Source organism: Mastigoproctus giganteus, chromosome 10 (genome assembly GCF_048544385.1).
Source record: "Mastigoproctus giganteus isolate SK-2022 chromosome 10, ASM4854438v1, whole genome shotgun sequence".
In the NCBI taxonomy this organism is placed as follows: domain Eukaryota; kingdom Metazoa; phylum Arthropoda; class Arachnida; order Uropygi; family Thelyphonidae; genus Mastigoproctus; species Mastigoproctus giganteus.
This window is the reverse complement of record NC_143584.1, coordinates 78,462,040-78,480,819: the sequence shown is the minus strand read 5'-3', so window position 1 is coordinate 78,480,819 and position 18,780 is coordinate 78,462,040. Positions and strand designations below refer to the sequence as shown.

The window sequence follows — 18,780 nt, the reverse complement described above, 5'->3', positions numbered from 1 at the left end:
CAGCTGATTATTTGGGAAAATCTCAAAAAAACAGAACCCAATCGATAAAATAGCGAGGGTTTACTTCGCTTAATTCGGACAACATGCTGTTTAATCGAGCAGGAGACCGCTCAGCATGTGAAATTACCTACGACTTGTCTCCGACCATACCACGTGGTTCGTCAGATTTCTGGAGGTCACAACCATAAAACAATAAAAACAATTCGAGTCACTCTGTTTATTAGGCTTTTCTGTTAGTGCAATATAACATAAACGGATAATGAACTCAATCTCATTGAATTTGCGATAAAACCGACAGCTGAATTCTGTGGGTTATTATGGTAAATGTGTTTACACTTCCATGGAATCCCCAATCATATAAAAAAAATAATTTTCAGAATCTTCTCTCAATCCTATTTTAAAGCTCATAACTTGTTGCTCCGTTCTTACTTGCACATATCAGTCACTGCAATTTTTGTGTGCCGTGTTAGCATTAGCATTAGTAGAGGCATATGATGCAAGAAAGCAAGCTTATCAGCATCAGCCAAAAAAAAAAACAAAAAAAAGCACAACCACTACTCCATTTCACATCTCCATTCATTCGAAATACCTGTCCAGCTGAGCTTTAAATTTGTTTAGGCCATCAAACATCAACACAAGTATGGAAGTCTATTCCACAAACCAACTGCCCGCTGGCTAAAGGCAAATTTCCGCACCTTCACGAATCCTACCTTTCTCAATTTGAATTTATGCCCTCTCAGGTGATTATTCTGAGCAAGAGGAAGATCCCATCGGCATTGAGCATGCTCAAGCCATTCAAAGCCTATACACCTCTATCAGATCACCTAGCCGATGCCGTAGTCTCCAGACTCTGTAATTTACAAAACTTAAGCCTTTCTTCGTAAGAGCGAACCCTTTGTTCCATTCACTATCTTTTGCCCTCCTCTGTACTCGTTCCAGCAGCTCTACATCCTTCTTGAAATGAGGGTCTCCAGACCTGTATACAGTATCGTAGGTGTGGCCTGACTTATACAAGGGAATAATCAAATCCCTATCCCTGCTAGAAAAATTCCTGTATATCATTGACAAGACACCATGAGCTACTCTTGCAGCTCGTCTGCACTGCTCAGAGAACTTCATATCTGCCTGCACAATTACCCCCAGGTCCTTTTCATTCTCTACCACTGTCAGCGTAGTACCACAGAGTTGATACGTTGATCTGGGGTTACTGTTTCCCATATGTAGTACTTTACATTTCTCAATGTTAAACTTCATTTGCCACCTCTCAGCCCATCTGCTCAACCTTTCCAGATCCTGTTGCAGCAGCATAGCATCAGTAGTGTCCTTAACAACCCTACCAACCTTTGTATCGTCTGTAAACTTGGACATTAAGCTTGATATACCATCATCTATATCATTAATAAATACAGAAAACATCAATGGACCCAACACTGAACCCTGAGGAACTCCACCAATAACATTAGTCCACGTTGAGCAGTGTCCATTGATTACCACTCTCTGTCTTCTGCCTCTTAACCATCCCTTTATCCATAGCAGCAATTTGCCTCCAATGCCACACTGCTCCAATTTGTGCAGCAGTCTTCCATGTGCAACAGTATCAAAAGCCTTTCTAAGATCCAAATATATAATATCAAAGTTATTCCCTGCATCCAGTTCTTTTGTAACTACATCATAGCATCCAATCAAATTGGTCAGACAAGACCTGCCTTTAACAAAACCATGCTGTGTCTGAGCTATAACTGAATTCTTGTCCAGATGATCCTGCAGTGCTTCTTTAACCAGTGCCTCCATTAATTTTCCTGGAACCGAAGTTAAACTAACAGGTCTATAATTACTTGTGTCAGCCTTTGATCCTCCTTTGTGAATTGGGGTTACATTTGCACATCTCCAGTCTATGGGTACCTCCCCTGAGTCCAAAGAAGCTCTCATAATTATGGCTAGGGGTTTGCTTACTTCCTTTGCTGCCTCCTTTAATATAACTGGATAGATCCCATCCACCCCGGGTGTCTTTTTTATGTTTATCCTCAACAATTTCTCCTCCACTTTACTCTCAGTTATTACAAGATTATCTAGCTTACTCTCAGAGTTGAATACACCTCTGGCATTCCCCCTCCCTGAATAACTCCTCATGTGTGAATGTAGATGCAAAATACTCGTTTAGATTGTTAGCCACCTGAGCAGGATCCTCAACTGTTGAACCATCAACATCCAGTGGACCAATCTGATTCATCCCTTTCCTTCTTGAGTTTAAATAGGTAAAGAACTCTTTTCTGTTTTTCTTTGCATCCTTTGCCAAGGATTTCTCATAATCTGCCTTTGCCTGCCTAATCTCCTTTGTGACTTGGTTACAGACCAACTTATCTATCATAGGCTTCCATGTCACCCATTAATTTGTATGTATCCCATGCATTTTTCTTCTCTGCCATATGTCTCATTAGTTCATCTGACAACCATTTAGGCCTGAACCTTGAACAATATTTCTTGGTTGGTATGTAAAGCCTGGTAGCTTCCAAGATTAGTTCCTTGAATTCTTCCCATTTTGAATTTGCTGTTGGTAACATCATCAGTTGGTCCCACTGTATAGAATTTAAATACTGTCTCAGCCCATCACAGTCGCCTTTATGAAAGCAAAAACTCTTACCTTTACCTCTGATGGCAGTTACCTCCTTGAGTACATCCCACTTCAGCACACTGTGATCACTGCCACCTAGTGGTTCCTTTATCTGCAGATTCTTAATGCATGAAGAATCACTACTGATAATCAGATCAAGAGTATTACTCCCTCTAGTTGCCTCCCGAACATGCTGGTGTAGAAAACAATCATCCAATAAATCCACAAAAGCCTTGCTAGTGTGTGAGTGACCAGCCCCCAAATTCCAGTCAATATCTGGGAAATTAAAATCCCCCATTATAAGACTCTCTGATTTACTGGCCCACTCTATTTCCCCGTAGTTTCTTATTATACTCATCAGTGTCATTAGGCCTATAGCACACTCCTACTCTCAATTTTGATCTCCCAATGACTCCATTAACCAGTGACCATTATTTTCCCCGGAAAAGAAGTTAAACTAAGAGGTCAATAATTATTTGTGTCCCTTTTTGCACCCTCTTTGTGAATTGGGAATACATTTGCATATCTCCAGTCCATGGGGATCTCTCTGACACTAAAGATGATCCCATAATTATGTCTAAGGGTTTGCTTACTTCCCTTGTCGCCTCCTTCAACATAACTGGATAGATTCCATCTGCCCGAGATGCCTTTTTTAGGTTTAACTTCAACAATTTCTCATACACTTTGTTCTGAGTTATTACAAAATCACTTAGCTTCCAATTAGAGTTTGATAAACTTCTGGCATTCTCCTCCTTGAATAACTCATGTGTGAATGTAGATGCAAAATACTCATTCAGTTTATCAGCTACCTAATCAGGATCATCAATAGTCAAACCATATATGATAAGTGGACCAATCTGATTCATCCCCTTCCTTCTAGAGTTTACATAAGTAAAGAACTCTTTGCTTTTTTTCTTTGCATCATTTGCCAAATATTTCTCATAATCTGCTGCCTCTGCCTGCCTAACCTCCTTTGTGGCTTGATTACAGACTATCTTATATCTGTCGTAGGCTTTTATGTCGCCTGATAATTTATATGCATCCCATGCATTTTTCTTCTCTGCCACAAGCCTCAATTCATCTGACATCCATATCCATTTAGGACTGAATCTTGAACAGTATTTCTTATATGAAAAGCCTAGTAGCCTCGAAGATTGTCCCTGAAGGCTTCCCATTTAGAATTCACCATTGGTAACATCATCAGTTGATCCCACTGTATGAAATTTAAAAACTGTCAGAGAACACTGTAGTCACCTTTACGAAAACAAAAACCCTTCCCTTCACCCTTGATGGTAGTTACATCTTTAAGTAAATCCCACAACAGTACACTGTGATTACTGCCAACTAGTGATTCCTTTATCTGCAAATTCTTAATGAATGAATAATCACACATTTGTGTGATTAAAATTCATCAAATTTATTTACTATACTTCTAGCATTGGTGTACATGCAAGTATACATGCACCTGTTCTTACTCTTAGTTACCCTAATACAGCCCATGTATTTACTTTTTCCATGATGACTCCCTGCAGCTCTTGAAACCTCCAGCAACTTGCTCTCTAGTCTCCTGTTCATTACAATAGAAGCAGTGCAAGAATCACTTTCTCCTCTGCCTGAAGCTACTGTTAATCTTTTAGTCTGTGAATCTCCCAAGCTAGCAGTTTTCCGACCTACCTAACTCTGCCTCGATAGCAACAGCAAATATTCTTTCACCCTTTCTATTTAAGTGTATCCCATCCCTGTAGAAGCAGTCTCTCCTGTTAACAATCCAGACCAGGCTGAGAAAAATTCTACCCCTTGAGCCTTGCACAATCTCTCCAGGGCCGAATTGATCGACAAGGCTCTCATCATATACTCCCTCCTATCGTGTCTGGGCAGAGACACAAAATGTGTTTTGGCCTTTAAGTAATCAAAAATCTGCTTTGCATGTTCGCAAATATATTGTCCAGGAACTGTATCACCCTTCATTTGTTTTTCTTTTATCAACAGCAACAAAAGCCTTTATATTTCTACAATCAGTTCTTTTTTTTTTTTGGACTGTGTTAGATTCGTGACTTAGTTTAATTTTTTTTAGGTTTTCTTTTGTTTCACTATGGTAGAAATGGTTGAACTGGAAAAAGCCATATTCACACATGAACTAATTTTAGCACTATCATCATGTTTTTTCAACATTTCTTGTTTAATTTTAATTTTAATTTCCTTCTTACTGTTTTCTTTAGGGACCATATTTATCAGTTTACACAACATTGTATGTATATGAATTCAATACACTAAATTTATGTAAATAAGCACAACATGAAAAAATCACTTCAACTAAAGGATGCAAAAACAAAACATGCAGTCAACACATTTAAAAATGCTGCTATTGGCTGAGAGGAAGGACCACGTGGTCCAGTCGGAGACAATCATAAGCCCATTGTAAAGTGAAATAAGTAAGTGCTGGTTAATATGATCACTGTTTAGTAGAATCAGCTGCTTTATAGAATTAAATTTGAAAAAACCAATTTAAATCATTAAAATGCGCTATACTTTCATTGTTATCGTATGTTCGGTTATAAGAATCAAATTTGAATGCCTTTGTGATATTTTTCTAAAGCACATTTTTGGAGGTCACTACCAAAAAAAAAATAAAAACAATTTGCAGTTTCCAATTTATCAGGCTTTCCTGTTAGTGCAATCTATTATAAATGGGTAGTAAACTCAATCTTATTGCATTTTTGATAATACCAATAGCTGGAATTCTGTAGAATGTGTTTTCCCTTTCATGAAATCTTCAATCATATAAAAATGCGCTATACTTTCATTGTTATCGTATGTTCGGTTATAAGAATCAAATTTGAATGCCTTTGTGATATTTTTCTAAAGCACATTTTTGGAGGTCACTACCAAAAAAAAAAATAAAAACAATTTGCAGTTTCCAATTTATCAGGCTTTCCTGTTAGTGCAATCTATTATACATGGGTAGTAAACTCAATCTTATTGCATTTTTGATAATACCAAAAGCTGGAATTCTGTGGAATGTGTTTTCCCTTTCATGAAATCTTCAATCATATAAAATCTTCATTCTTCTCTTCATTCCTATTTTTTAAGCTTCATAAACGTGTTACTCCGTATCTCACTTGCACATATCGCGTTAGTTGCAATTTGTGCATTCCATGTTCTTTGTTACTGACTGCTTATCTTTTTTACTGTTTTAAATTTTGCAACCCAAAAAAAAAAAATGTCAGTGAACAGAAATATCAATTAGTCAGTAAGTACATATTACAGTATTAATTAGGCTATGTACGTAAGGTAAATTTATTTTTATTTTGCTAACTTGTGGAAAATATTCTTCCAATTTATCATTTAATTTTGTTAATTGGTAAGGCAATAAAATGTAAATTTATGCTTTATATCTTTACTTTTATAGCCTGTGGATAATATTCCTCCTATTTTTGCTTATTTGAATTGCTGTTTAATAGAATTAAAATTCAATTTGCAAACGTCATCACAATTACCAGTGCTTACTTCATATCAAATAGTGGACAGTATTTTATTATGCAGAGTCCATCATAGAATGATTTGATCATACAGCGAACCAATGTACTTTGACCTTACTAATAAATACTAACATCAAGGGTGTGATAGCAGCAGACACTTTTTTTGATAGAAATAAGATGGGACTGAGTTTAAAGAGGGGTGAGGTTATTTACATTTTCTTCACCAGACTGGAGAATTATCTGGAGATTATCATTTAAGGAATTATTTATGTACATTTGAGAAGTTATTCTGAAGATATCAAGTGATTTATAAGTGCCAGGATGCGGAATTTTGAGCTCACACTTAAGGTTTAAATTTAGGTTTCACAATTAAGGTTTTTAAATTTTTAACATTTTTTTTTACCCATCATCTCAGTTCAACACATTACTCTAAGCTTATATTTCTTTTTAATTTACTTCAAATGCATATACATATATTGTTTTGGGTGATGCATAAAAAGTCCACATCCTTAACATATTAAATTGTGTTTGTGTTGGCACCTGATTTCCTTGCACTCCTTATGATGTAAGCAGTGCAAGGAAATCAGGTGCCAACTCGGCATTGTTATGGACGTATATGAGAGCTTGAAGGACAGGGTGGATGCACTTGAAGGATTTAAACTGAGGGGGGCCCATCAAGCTCTCAGCTGCCCACATCAATGCCAGAGCTTGCACTTGAACATCATGCAACACAGAGGCAACAACTAAAGCAGAATGCGCTGGTCCCAAAGGAACCAGTTGTTGTAGGTGACTCTATTGTCAAGGAAACTGTGAACATATTGTGCAAAAAGATTAGATGGAACAGGACCAGGGTATGTCTGCCAGGGGCAAAGGTTGATGACGTTGTAGGGCAGATATCATCCTTTAAGGGCACAAAGGGTGATATTGTTGTAGGCAATAATGATATTAAGAGTAGGACACCGGCAGAATTACTTAACAAGTACAAGACAATGCTGAAAAAAAAGCCGTGAATTAGGGTTTAAATTGAAAGCGTCTGCAATTCTGCCCAGACAGGATAGGAGGGAGTATATGATGAGAGCCTTGTCGATCAATTCGGCCCTGGAGAGATACAAGGCTCAGGGGGTAGAATTTTTCTCAGCCAGGTCTGTGCTTGTTAACAGGAGAGACTGCTTCTACAGAGATGGGATACACTTAAATAGAAAGGGTGCAAGAATATTTGCTGATTCTATCGAGGCAGAGTTAGGTCGGAAAACTGCTAGCTTGGGGGGGGGGGGATACACGAACTAATAGATTAACAGTAGCCACTGGCAGAGATAAAAGTGATTCTTGCACTTCTATTGAAATGCAATTGAGCAGCAGCCTGGAAAGCAAGGTAATGGGAAATTCCAGGACTGCTGGGAGGTCATAGTGGAACAAGTAAATACATGGGCTGTGTTAGGGTAACTAAGAGTAGAAACAGGTGCATGTATACTTGCATGTACACCACTGCTAGGAGTATAGTTAATAAATTCGATGAGCTTAAAGTGCTAGTCAAGATATCAAAGGCAGATATTGTTGGGATATCAGAGACATGGTGTAACACAGACATAAGCAGTGCAGAACTTGGGGAGTACAATGTGTACAGAAAGGATAGACAGGACAGGAAGGGAGGAGGGGTTATGCTGGTAGTTAAGAAACACATAAAATCTAAGGAAGCATACAATTGATGTTGGTGGGCAATGCAATGTTGAGTCTGTTTGGTGTGACATAAGCACTGTGAAAGGAAAAATGAGAGTAGGTGTGTGTTATCGGCCTAATGAATCTGATGAGTATAATGAGCAATTGTACAGAGAAATAGAGTAGGCCAGTAAATTAGAGTGTCTTATAATAGGGGATTTTAATTTCCTGGATACTGACTGGAATTTTTTGGTTGGTAACTCACACACTAGCAAGGCTTTTGTGGATTTATTGGATGATTGTTTTCTACAGCAGCATGTGTCTGAGGCAACTGGAGGGAGTAATACTCTTGATCTGATTATCAGTAATGATTCTTCATACATCAAGAATCTGCAGAGGAAGGAAAAAGTACTACATATGGAAAACAGCAACCCCAGAGCAACATATCAACTCTGTGGTACTACATTTACAGTGGTTAGAGAATGAAAGGGACCTGGGGGTGGTTGTGCAGGCAGATATGAAGTTTTCTGAACAGTGCAGACGGGCTGCAAGAGTAGCTCATGGTGTATTGTCAATGATATATAGGAATTTTTCTAGCAGGGATAAGGAGGTGATTATTCCCTTGTATAAGGCAATGGTCAGACCGCACCTAGAGGTATACAGGTCTGGAGGCCTCATTTCAAAAAGGATGTAGAGATGCTGGAACGAGTACAGAGAAGGGCAACAAGATTAGTGAATGGAACAATGGGGTGCTCTTACGAAGAAAGGCTTACGTTTTGCAAATTACAGTGTCTGGAGACTAGGCACCGGCGAGGTGATCTGATAGAGGTGTATAAAGCCTTGAATGGTTTGAGCATGCTCAATGCTGATGGGATTCTTCCTCTTGCTCAGAATAATCACCTGAGAGGGCATAAATTCAAATTGAGGAAAGATAAATGTAGGATAGATGTGAGGAAATTTGCCTTTAGCCAGCGGGTGGTTGGTTGGTTGCTGGAATAGACTTCCAAACCTTGTCGTGGAAGTTGATAGCCTAAATAAGTTTAAGGCTCAGCTGGGCAGGTATTTCTAACAAACAGAGGGGTGAAGTGGAAGTGGTTATTTTTTATTTATTTATTTATTTTTATTTATTTTTTTTTTTATTTTTTTTTTTTTTTTGGCTGATGCTGCATAAGCTTGCTTTCTTGCATCAAATGCCTCTACTAATGCTAATGCTAAGGAACCACTAGGTGCCAGTTATCACAGTGTGCTGAGGTGGGATTTACTCAAAGAGGTAACTACCATCAAGGGTAAAGGGAAGGGTTTTTGCTTTTGTAAAGGTGACTACAGTGGTCTGAGACAGTATTTCAATTCTATACGGTGGAACAAACTGATGATGTCACCAACAGCAAATTCAAAATGGGAAGCATTCAAAGAATTAATCTTGGAAGCTAGTAGGCTTTTCATACCAACAAAGAAATATTGTTCAAGATTTAGGTCTAAATGGATGTCAGATGAACTAATTAGACATGTGACAGAGAGGAAAAATGTATGGGATACATATAAATTAACATGTGACACAGATGCCTATGATAGATATAAGCTGGTCTGTAACCAATTTACAAAGGAGATTAGGCAGGCAAAGGCAGATTACGAGAAATCTTTGGCAAAGGATGCAAAGAAGGGGATGAATCAGATTGGTCCACTTGATATCGATGGCTCAACTGTTGATGATCCTGCTCAGGTAGCTAACAAACTAAATGAATATTTTGCATCGACATTCACACATGAGGAGTTATTCAGGGAGGGGTATGCCAGAGGTGTATTCAGATCTGGCAGTAAGCTAAATAATCTTGTAATAACTGAGAGTAAAGTGGAGGCAAAATTGTGGAAGATAAACACAAGAAAGGCTGATGCTATATAAGCTTGCTTTCTTGCATCATGTGCCTTTGCTAATGCTAGTCTTAGTCATGTTCGTTAGTATATATTTAAGTTCAGCTAGTGATTTTGTAAGTTACGACTTACTATTCATACCGCTATTGTATTGGTGTTTTGGCATGAATATGGTAGCACATAACAAGTAATGCAGAGGAATAGTTGGGTTTTAATTGTGATAAATAAGTAAAAATCTCGAAGGTTCTAATCACTTGTTAGGCATGTATCATTTTTATGTTTAGCTAAGGATTTTCACTTTTTAGCAAGGATAAAACTAAGTTAACATTACAATCATTACGGTATAGCAGAACACAGCAGTTACCTAACTGTGCATTACACAGTTAGGTAACCACTGTGTTATGCCATGGCAAACTCATAGGGGCGCTGCAGGATATTTTAAATTTCAAGAGAAACACAGTGATACTCGACATCTGTAGGACACCATGCAAACTACTAGCTCAAGACAGTTCCCAGTTTCAACATTACTTATTAAGTTATTTGTACCTAACTACTTAATAAACGGAACTGTTAGATATATATTCTGCCTAGGGGCACTATAAAAAAATTACTGATACACTAAGGGCACTGTGAACCAAGAAAGTTTGGGAACCTCCAGCATAACATCTATCTTGAACGTGATAGCATCAGGTATAACGTAAAACTAGATAATAATAGTATTCACCATACCGTGCAAGGAAGCCACAGGCTTTTTCTACACTGGCAAATAAAAAAAAATCCAATCAAGTCGAAAAGAAAACATAAATTATATGCTTCCCTCCTCACACAGGGAAGTATCCAGTTCACTTCTGAATTTATTCAAACTGTCATCCCCAAATACCTGTGAGGGCAACTTGTTCCAGATATCAATGACTTGCTGGCTAAAAGAAAACTTCCTATAATCTAATCTAAACCTCAAGCCCTATAATTTGAATTTATGACCCTAGTTGAGGAATTGTTTAGAATATACAGTTAATTGTGAAGCAGCTCCAGGGATTTCCCCCAACTATGCAATTGTTCATAACAGTGAGAATTCCACTTTTGTTCATTTTACTAATCCCTCTCAAAGCCTTATAAACCTCAATTAGGCCACCTCTGACATGCCTGGCTGCCAAGCTCTGTAGCCCACATAATCAGTCTTTCCTCATACAGTTATCCTTCTGCCGATCTCAGCATTTGAGTTGCCCATCTTTGGGCCTTTTCAAGAAGTTCAATGTCTTTTTTCACATTAGGTCTCCATACTTCAACACAGTATTCCAAATGTCTTATAATTGACTTATACAGTGAGATTATGACCTCCCTATCTCTGCATGATAGCATTCAATAAATCATTGAACCGACACCATGGGCTTTCCTGGCTGCCTGTTTATACTGTTCAGAAAACTTCATATATGCCTGTATTGTAACTCTCAGATCCCTTTCCTCCTCCACTGTTTTCAATTCAACCCCACCAACTGTATAATTTATTTGTTATTTTCACTTTCATTGCTATTCCCCAAATGTGTTAAACCTCACATTCAACAGCACATCTGGTGAGTATGGGCTTGGCAAACCCAGGGTCCTGAGCTGGATATCATCATTCTTCTCTTTCTTGGTGATGCCTTCTACTTCTCTCTCTCTCTCTCTCTCACACACACACACACACACACACACACACACACACACACACACACACACACACACACACACACACACACACACACACACACACACACAGGGGGTAACTCGGGAATTTTTTTTTGGCTGGTGCAGCATAAGCCTCAGGCTGCCTTGTACCATATGGCTAATAATAATAATAATAATAATAATAATAATAGCTGCCACTTCTCTGGCCATCTTTGCAGTCTGTTCAAGTCATCCTGAAGGAGCATTGCTTGCCACTGATCATTAACAACTCTGTCAATCATTATGTCATCTGCAAATTTTGACATCATGCCTTCTATCCCTTCTTCAATGTAATTTATGAAAATGAGACACAACAGTGGCCCAAGAACTGATCCTTAAGGGACCCCACTCCTGACTTTACACCAATCTGAAGAATATCGATTAATCATAACCCTCTGCCTTCTGCCCTGCAGCCCACCCTAAAATCCATCTTAGAATCTTACCAGTAATCTAACCTGTTCAAGCTTATACAGTAACCTATCACAAGGGTCCGAGTCAAATGTTTTGTCAGACCCACTGGTCTGTAGTAACCACCTTCATTTTCAGAACCACTTTTATGTATTGGCGATACATTGGCACTTCTCCAATCCAAAGGAATATCTCCTGAGTCCAAAGATGCCCTCATAATTAACTTCAATGGTTCAATACACTCCCTCATGCTCTCTCTCAAAACTAAAGGATATATGCCATCAACTCCGGGAATCTTACTTACCTTTATGCTCCAAAGTTGGCATAATACGTATCGCTACTTTCAGGAATCTATTAGCTTAGTGAAGTATTGTCAATTAATCAATTAAATTGATTAATTTTAATAATTTTCATTGTTAATCAATTAAATTGTATTTAAATGGAAATTATGTCCCAGAGTAGAGCAGCAAAGCAATGGGTACAAAGTACAGGAGTGCTGTGGCTTGAGGAAGAACTGAAGGGGGGGGTGTCTCCAACACATCATAGCCTAAAAAATGTGCAACTTGCTAAATATTTGCAGACCTTTCTAGAACAAAACATGATCCAGCAAAGGAGTATGTGTGTGCTAGGTGCAGAGAGTGTGAAGAAATTAGCCACCAATTCAGCATTCTGATGGGCATTTATGAGAGTTTGAAGAGTAGGGTAGATGCCTTTAAAGGAATTAAAATGGAGGGTCCATCATGCTCTCAGCTGCCCAATTTAATACCAGAGCTGACTCATGTGCATCAGAAAATGCAGCAGCATTCTTCAAGGCAGAATGCACTGGTTCCACAGAAGCTAGTTATTGTCAGTGATTCTATTGTCAGGGAAATGGGAAATATGTTGTGCAAGGATAGGTTGTTTGTTATTTGTTATTTGGTTTTTAGGAGCATTAGCAACTAAGGCCATATTGCTCCGGGGATATTCGGTGATCATTCCCTGACCTTTCAGCATCCTCCATATTTGGTGGCTCACAGGCTCGAACCCCGGTCTAATCAAGAAGCATGTGCTATGCACTGCTGCTCCTGCCCACCTGGCTACGGAGGCACCTCAAGGATAGGTGGAACAGGACCAGGGTACACCTGCCAGGTGCAAAAGTAGACAATGTCGTAGAGCAGATATCATATTTTAAGGCCACAAAAGGTAATAGTTTTACACAATGGCACTAATGTTATTAAGAGTAAGAGATCTGAGGACTTCTGTAACAAGTACAGGGTAATGTTGGGAAAAAGTTGTGAGTTAGGATTGAGTTTGAAAGTGTCCACAACTCTGCCCGGACATAATAGGAGGGAGTATATGTTGAGAGCATTGTCAATCGATTCGGCCATGAAGAGAATCTGCAAAGCTCATGGGGTAGAATATGTAGGAAGTTACTTGGACTTCCTCCATGTTACTTGGAGGAAGTCCAAGTAACGTGCATAGAGAGAGAGAGAGAGAGAGAGAGAGAGAGAGAGAGAGAGAGAGATTGGTTTGTTTTTTTTTTCAGGAGCATTAGCAACTATGGCCATATTGCTCCGGGATATGCGATGGTCATTCACTGACCTTTCCGCATCCTCCGTATTTGGTGGTGACGGGCTCGAACCCCGGTCTAATCAAGAAGCGTATGCTACGCACTGCTGCTCCTTCCCACCTGGCTACGGAGGCGCCTCAGAGAGAGAGAGAGGCAATAGAGAAGTCGCATTATGTCAAGGAAGAGATAGATATATTTCTGTGTTTAAGCCATATCCATAAATATCATCATTCCATATAACACATGGCGAGCTGGAGGTACTTATGCAGCAACAAGCAGACATATGGGCTGTATTAGGAATACTAAGAATAAAAACATAAGAGCAGGAATACTAAGAGTAACTTGCTTGTACACTAATGCTAGGAGTATAGCAAATAAATTTTAAAATAAAGCAAACAAAAGTAGCAAAGAATTCTTTGCTACCTTTGTTTGCATTACATTCTTTACATTCTTAGCCAAAGATTCCTCGTAAGCTGCTTTAGTTTGCCTAACCTCCTTATTGACTTGATTGCAGACTAGTTGCTACATACTGTAGGTTTCTGTGTTCCATACTAATTTATAATCATCCCATGCACTTTTCTCTGACACTGGTCTCAGCAATTCACGTGACATCCATTTAGATCTAAGCCTTAAACAATATCTCTTACTTGATATAAAAAATTTTGTATCTTCTACGATTACTTCACGAATGCTTCTTATTTAGAATTTGCAGTTGGTAACATCATCATTTCGTTCCACTGAAGGGAATTAAAAAGTTGTCTACAACCAATGTAGTCATCTTATAAATAAAAGCAAAATTCCTTCCTTTTACCCTTGACAGTATTTATATCTTTAAGTAGATCCCACACCAATATATTATGATCACTGCCACCTAGTCATTCCTTTATCTGGATATTCTTGATGCACGAAAAAGTAAAAGTAAAGCAGTACTCTTGATATGATAATCAGATCAAGAGTACTGCTTTCTCTCATTGCCTCTCTAACATGCTGGTGTAGTAAACAGTCATCCAATTAATCCAGAAAAGTCTTGCTACTGTATGAATATTAGTAGTAGCAAATAATACAAGGAAGCAAGCTTACACCAGCACCAGCCAAAAAAAAAAAAAAAGCTTCCCACATCATCTGCCTGTCCCCTCTAATAATTTGTCTAGTTCTTTAAATTTATAAGTTTATTCAAACCCACTGCCACAACACTGAATGGAAATTTGTTCCAATGATCAACTACCTGCTAGCTGAAGACAAATTACCACACAACTATACTGCAACCTTAAATGAAATTATGCCCCCATATGCATTGTGCAAGCATGAGGAAGGATGCTAACAGCATTTAGCTTACTCAATCTATTCAAAGCCTTAAAAACCTCAATCAGATCACCTCACAGGTGCATTGTCTCTATGATGCAATTTGCAGAACTGAAAGCTTTCTTGGTAAGAGCATCCTTTTGTAACCCCCTCATTAATCTAGTTGACCTTCTCTGCTCCTGTTCCACATCCTTCCTAAAATCAGGCTTCCAGAACTGCATGCAGTACTCAAGATGTGGCCTACCCATCCTGATATAACAGGATAATCACTTCCTTGTCCCTAATGGCAAAATTCCTGTATGACATTGACAAAACCCCGTGAGCTGTTCTAGCAGCCTGTCTGCACTGCATAGAGAACTTCATATCTGACTGCACAATTAATTCCAGGTTTAATTCACTACCCAACTATACCACAGTCAGGGTAGTAGAGGATGAAAATAATGTAGTATGTTGTCATCTCATAAATTCAAAAATGTCTTGGTACTCCATCAGTATTAGTATTGGTAGAACAAAAACAAAATTTTTTCCCTTTACTCTTGATAATTATATATTTAAGTAGATTCCACACCAATAAATTACAATCAATGCTACCTATTGGTTCCATTATCTGGATTTTCTTAATGCATGAGAAGTAAGTGATGATAATAGGATCAAAAGTCCTGCTTTATCACATGCTCTAACATAATATTGTAGAAAACATAATATTATAGAAAAGTATCCAAATAAATCCAGAAAAGTCTTGTATGTGAGTGATTAGAAAAATTAATTAATGTTTAACTGTAAAAGCACATAAGGATTATTCTGAGCTTTGATAAATTTTAGTTTTCTGTTTTCGACTCATTCATTGTTATATATTTTCAAGCAATTTATACCTATGGAGATAAACTGCTTGGAAAGTGCATTAGAATGTACAAAAAATATTATCATGACCTTCAATGCATAAACAAGAAGTAAAACACATTGCTTAAATGCCAATTTTTTTTTTGTAAATTCGAGTTTCACCTGAAAAACATTTATTTTAATAACTAAACATATAAGGTACAAAAACATAAAAGTAATATACTTCTTTATTTGTTTGAGCCTCTGGCAATCGAAATGTAGCATTAATCCAATCTTTGGCATCAAAATTATCACTGGAAAATGCTGAAAGATCCTAAAAAATAATTGAAAATAATACTTAAAACAAAATTAACCAAGTCATATAATAAATACAGTACTGTATATATATATATATAATGAATTTTTCTAGTTCAAAGATAAATAAAAATTTATTTAGGTAATGACAGAATAGGTCATGAAGCATAATGTAACTGAAAAAAAAATCCAGCCCTGTGATGATACACATATTAAAAACATATTAATATAGGTTATTAACAATACAGCTTTGTAAAAGTAAAGAAAATTCTTAGTCTTACAAAATCAATAGAAAATTAAAATAACAGCAAATAACTTCACTATTACAGTGCAGCTGTACAGCAGGATAATGCAAGGTTTCATATGCACTCCCTAAACAAAAGGAGAAGTATAAGAAAAAACATTTATTATGTTTTCCTAAACCTTTTCCTAATAACTAAAGTTATTGGTTTAGCAGGATTCTTCAACCAATAACTGAATTTCTATACAGATTAATGATATATTCACTACAAAGTGGACAAGAAACTGCTATTGTCTCCCACTTCCCCAAATCCAATGAACTCAGAAAATATAAATATACTTCACCAATTAAGGGGAGTAGGGACTGACAAACCTTCATAATTGGCAAAAGTCAAATAATTAAAAGTGGGGGCTAACATTCTCTCTCTTCCTCCTTGAAATTCCTCAAACCAATATAATCCCCTCTCTTGAAAATGAAACCCTCACCTTCTCCTTTCCCTACAAAAATTTCCTTGGACACCACTTATTTTATGATAATGTAGTCACTATCTACTACTGGTTTCTATACTGTCACGTTTTTGAGGGTACAGAAACCAGTAGTAGATATTTGGTTTCTTTATCTGGTTCTCCATGATGAAAACCAGATAAACGGTATTAGTACAGTACAGCATATGTGTCTAAGGTATTAGAGACCCTTCTACTTTCTTTGACATGTGGAATAAATAACAATCATTTAGATAATTCAAAAAAATTGTTTCAGTATGGCATACTGCCAAACCACAATTCCCAATCTATGTGAGGTAGGTTTCAGCTGTCCATAATCTTACTGTCATGTTCCTCAAAATAATGTCATTTAACATACCTCAACTGTATCTTTGCTTTATTGCAAGTCATCTGAACCTACACAAATTCAACTTCTGATCTTTACCTGACTCTGTAAACAATCTGGACACTTTCAGGGAGTTTTTGATAACAAACACAACTACACCTTCCTTTTGACCCTCAACTATCTCTTTTTAACACACTATATTGATTATTATGATGAAGAATCCCATAATGCTAAGTGGTACTATATCTTCATTAGCTCTGCATTTAGGAATCTATTGGCTTAGTGTAGCATTGTCAATTAATCAATTTTCGCTGTTGAACAATTAAATTGCAATTAAATGGAAATCATGCTAAAGACTAGAGCAGGAAAGCAATATTAGCATTAGTAGAGGCATATGATCCAAGAAAGCAAGCTTATGCAGCATCAGCCAAAAAAAAAAAAAAAAACTTCCACTTCACTCCTCCGTTCGTTCAAAATACCTGTCCAGCTGAGCCGTAAATTTATTAATTAGGCTATCAACTTCCACAACAAGGAATGGAAGTCTGTTCCACCAACCAACTACCCACTGGCTAAAGGCAAATTTCTGCACATCTATCCTACATCTGCCTTTCCTCAATTTGAATTTATGCCTTCTCAGGTGATTATTATGAGCAAGAGGAAAAATCCAATCGGCATTGAGCATGCTCAAACCATTCAAGGCTTTATACACCTCTATCAGACCACGTCGCCGGTGCCTAGTCTCCAGACACTGTAATTTGCAAAACTTAAGCCTTTCTTCAAAGGAGCAATCATTTGTTCCATTCAGTAATCTTGCTGCCTTTCTCTGTACTCGTTCCAACGGCTCTACATCCTTCTTAAAATGAGGCCTCCAGACCTGTATACAGTACTTAAGGTGTGGCCTTATTATTACCTTTTACAAGGGAATAATCACCTTCTTATCCCTGCTAGAAAAATTCCTGTATATCATTGACAAGACACCATGAGCTACTCATGCAGCCCATCTGCACTGCTCAGAGAACGTCATATCTGCCTGCACAATTACCCCCAGGTCCTTTTCATTCTCTACCACTGTCAGTGTAGTACCACAGAGTTGATATGTTGCTCTAGGGTTGCTGTTTCCCATATGTAGTACTTTACATTGGCCAATGTTAAATTTCATTTGCCACCTCTCAGCCCATCAGCTCAACCTTTCAAGATCCTGTTGCAGCAGCATAGCGCCAGTAGTGTCCTTAACAACCCTGCCAACCTTTGTATCGTCTGCAAACCTGGAAATTAAGCTTGATATACCATCATCCATATCATTTATAAATACAGAAAACAATAATGGACCCAACACTGACCCTTAAGGGACTCCAGTAATCACATTACTCCACGATGAGCAGTGTCCATTGATTAACACTGTGTGTCTTCTCCCCCTCAACCACCCCTTTATCCATAGCAGCAATTTGCCTCCAATGCCACACTGCTCCAATTTGTGCAGCAGTCTTCCATGTGCAACAATATCAAAAGCCTTTCTAAGATCCAAGTATATAATACCAAAGTTATTCCCTGCATCCAGCTCTTTTGTGACTGCATCATTGTATCCAATCAAACTGGTCAGGCAAGGCTTTCCGTTAAGAAAACCGTGCTGTGTCTGAGCTATAACTGAAGTCTTGTCTAGATGATCCTGCAGTGCTTCTTTAACCAATGCCTCCATTAATTTTCCTGGAACAGAAGTTAAACTCACAGGTCTATAATTACTTGTGTCAGCCTCTGATCCTCGTTTGTGAATTGAGGTCACATTTGCACATCTCCAGTCTATGGGTACCTCCCCTGAGTCCAAGGAAGCTCTCATAATTATGGCTAATGGTTTGCACACTTCCTTTGCTTCCTTTGCTTAATTTGCCTCCTTTAATATAACTGGATAGATCCCATCCACCTCAGGTGCCTTTCCTGTGTTTATCTTCAACAATTTCTCCTCCACTTTACTCTCAGTTATTACAAGATTATCTAGCTTACT

At 37.9% G+C, this 18,780-nt stretch overlaps 1 protein-coding gene across 1 annotated transcript in view; it reads right to left on the bottom strand.

Moving 5' to 3' along the window:
• Cog7 (conserved oligomeric Golgi complex subunit 7) overlaps positions 1-18,780 on the bottom strand; it is a 335,222-nt gene that overhangs the window by 301,421 nt on the left and 15,021 nt on the right. Inside the window, exons 2-4 of the mRNA XM_090382401.1 lie at positions 15,621-15,731; positions 13,924-13,947; positions 1,283-1,341 (exon numbers count right to left, since the gene is read on the bottom strand). Of these exons, the coding sequence (XP_090238527.1) occupies positions 1,283-1,341; positions 13,924-13,947; positions 15,621-15,731 (194 nt within the window). The remainder of the gene's footprint in view (positions 1-1,282; positions 1,342-13,923; positions 13,948-15,620; positions 15,732-18,780) is intronic.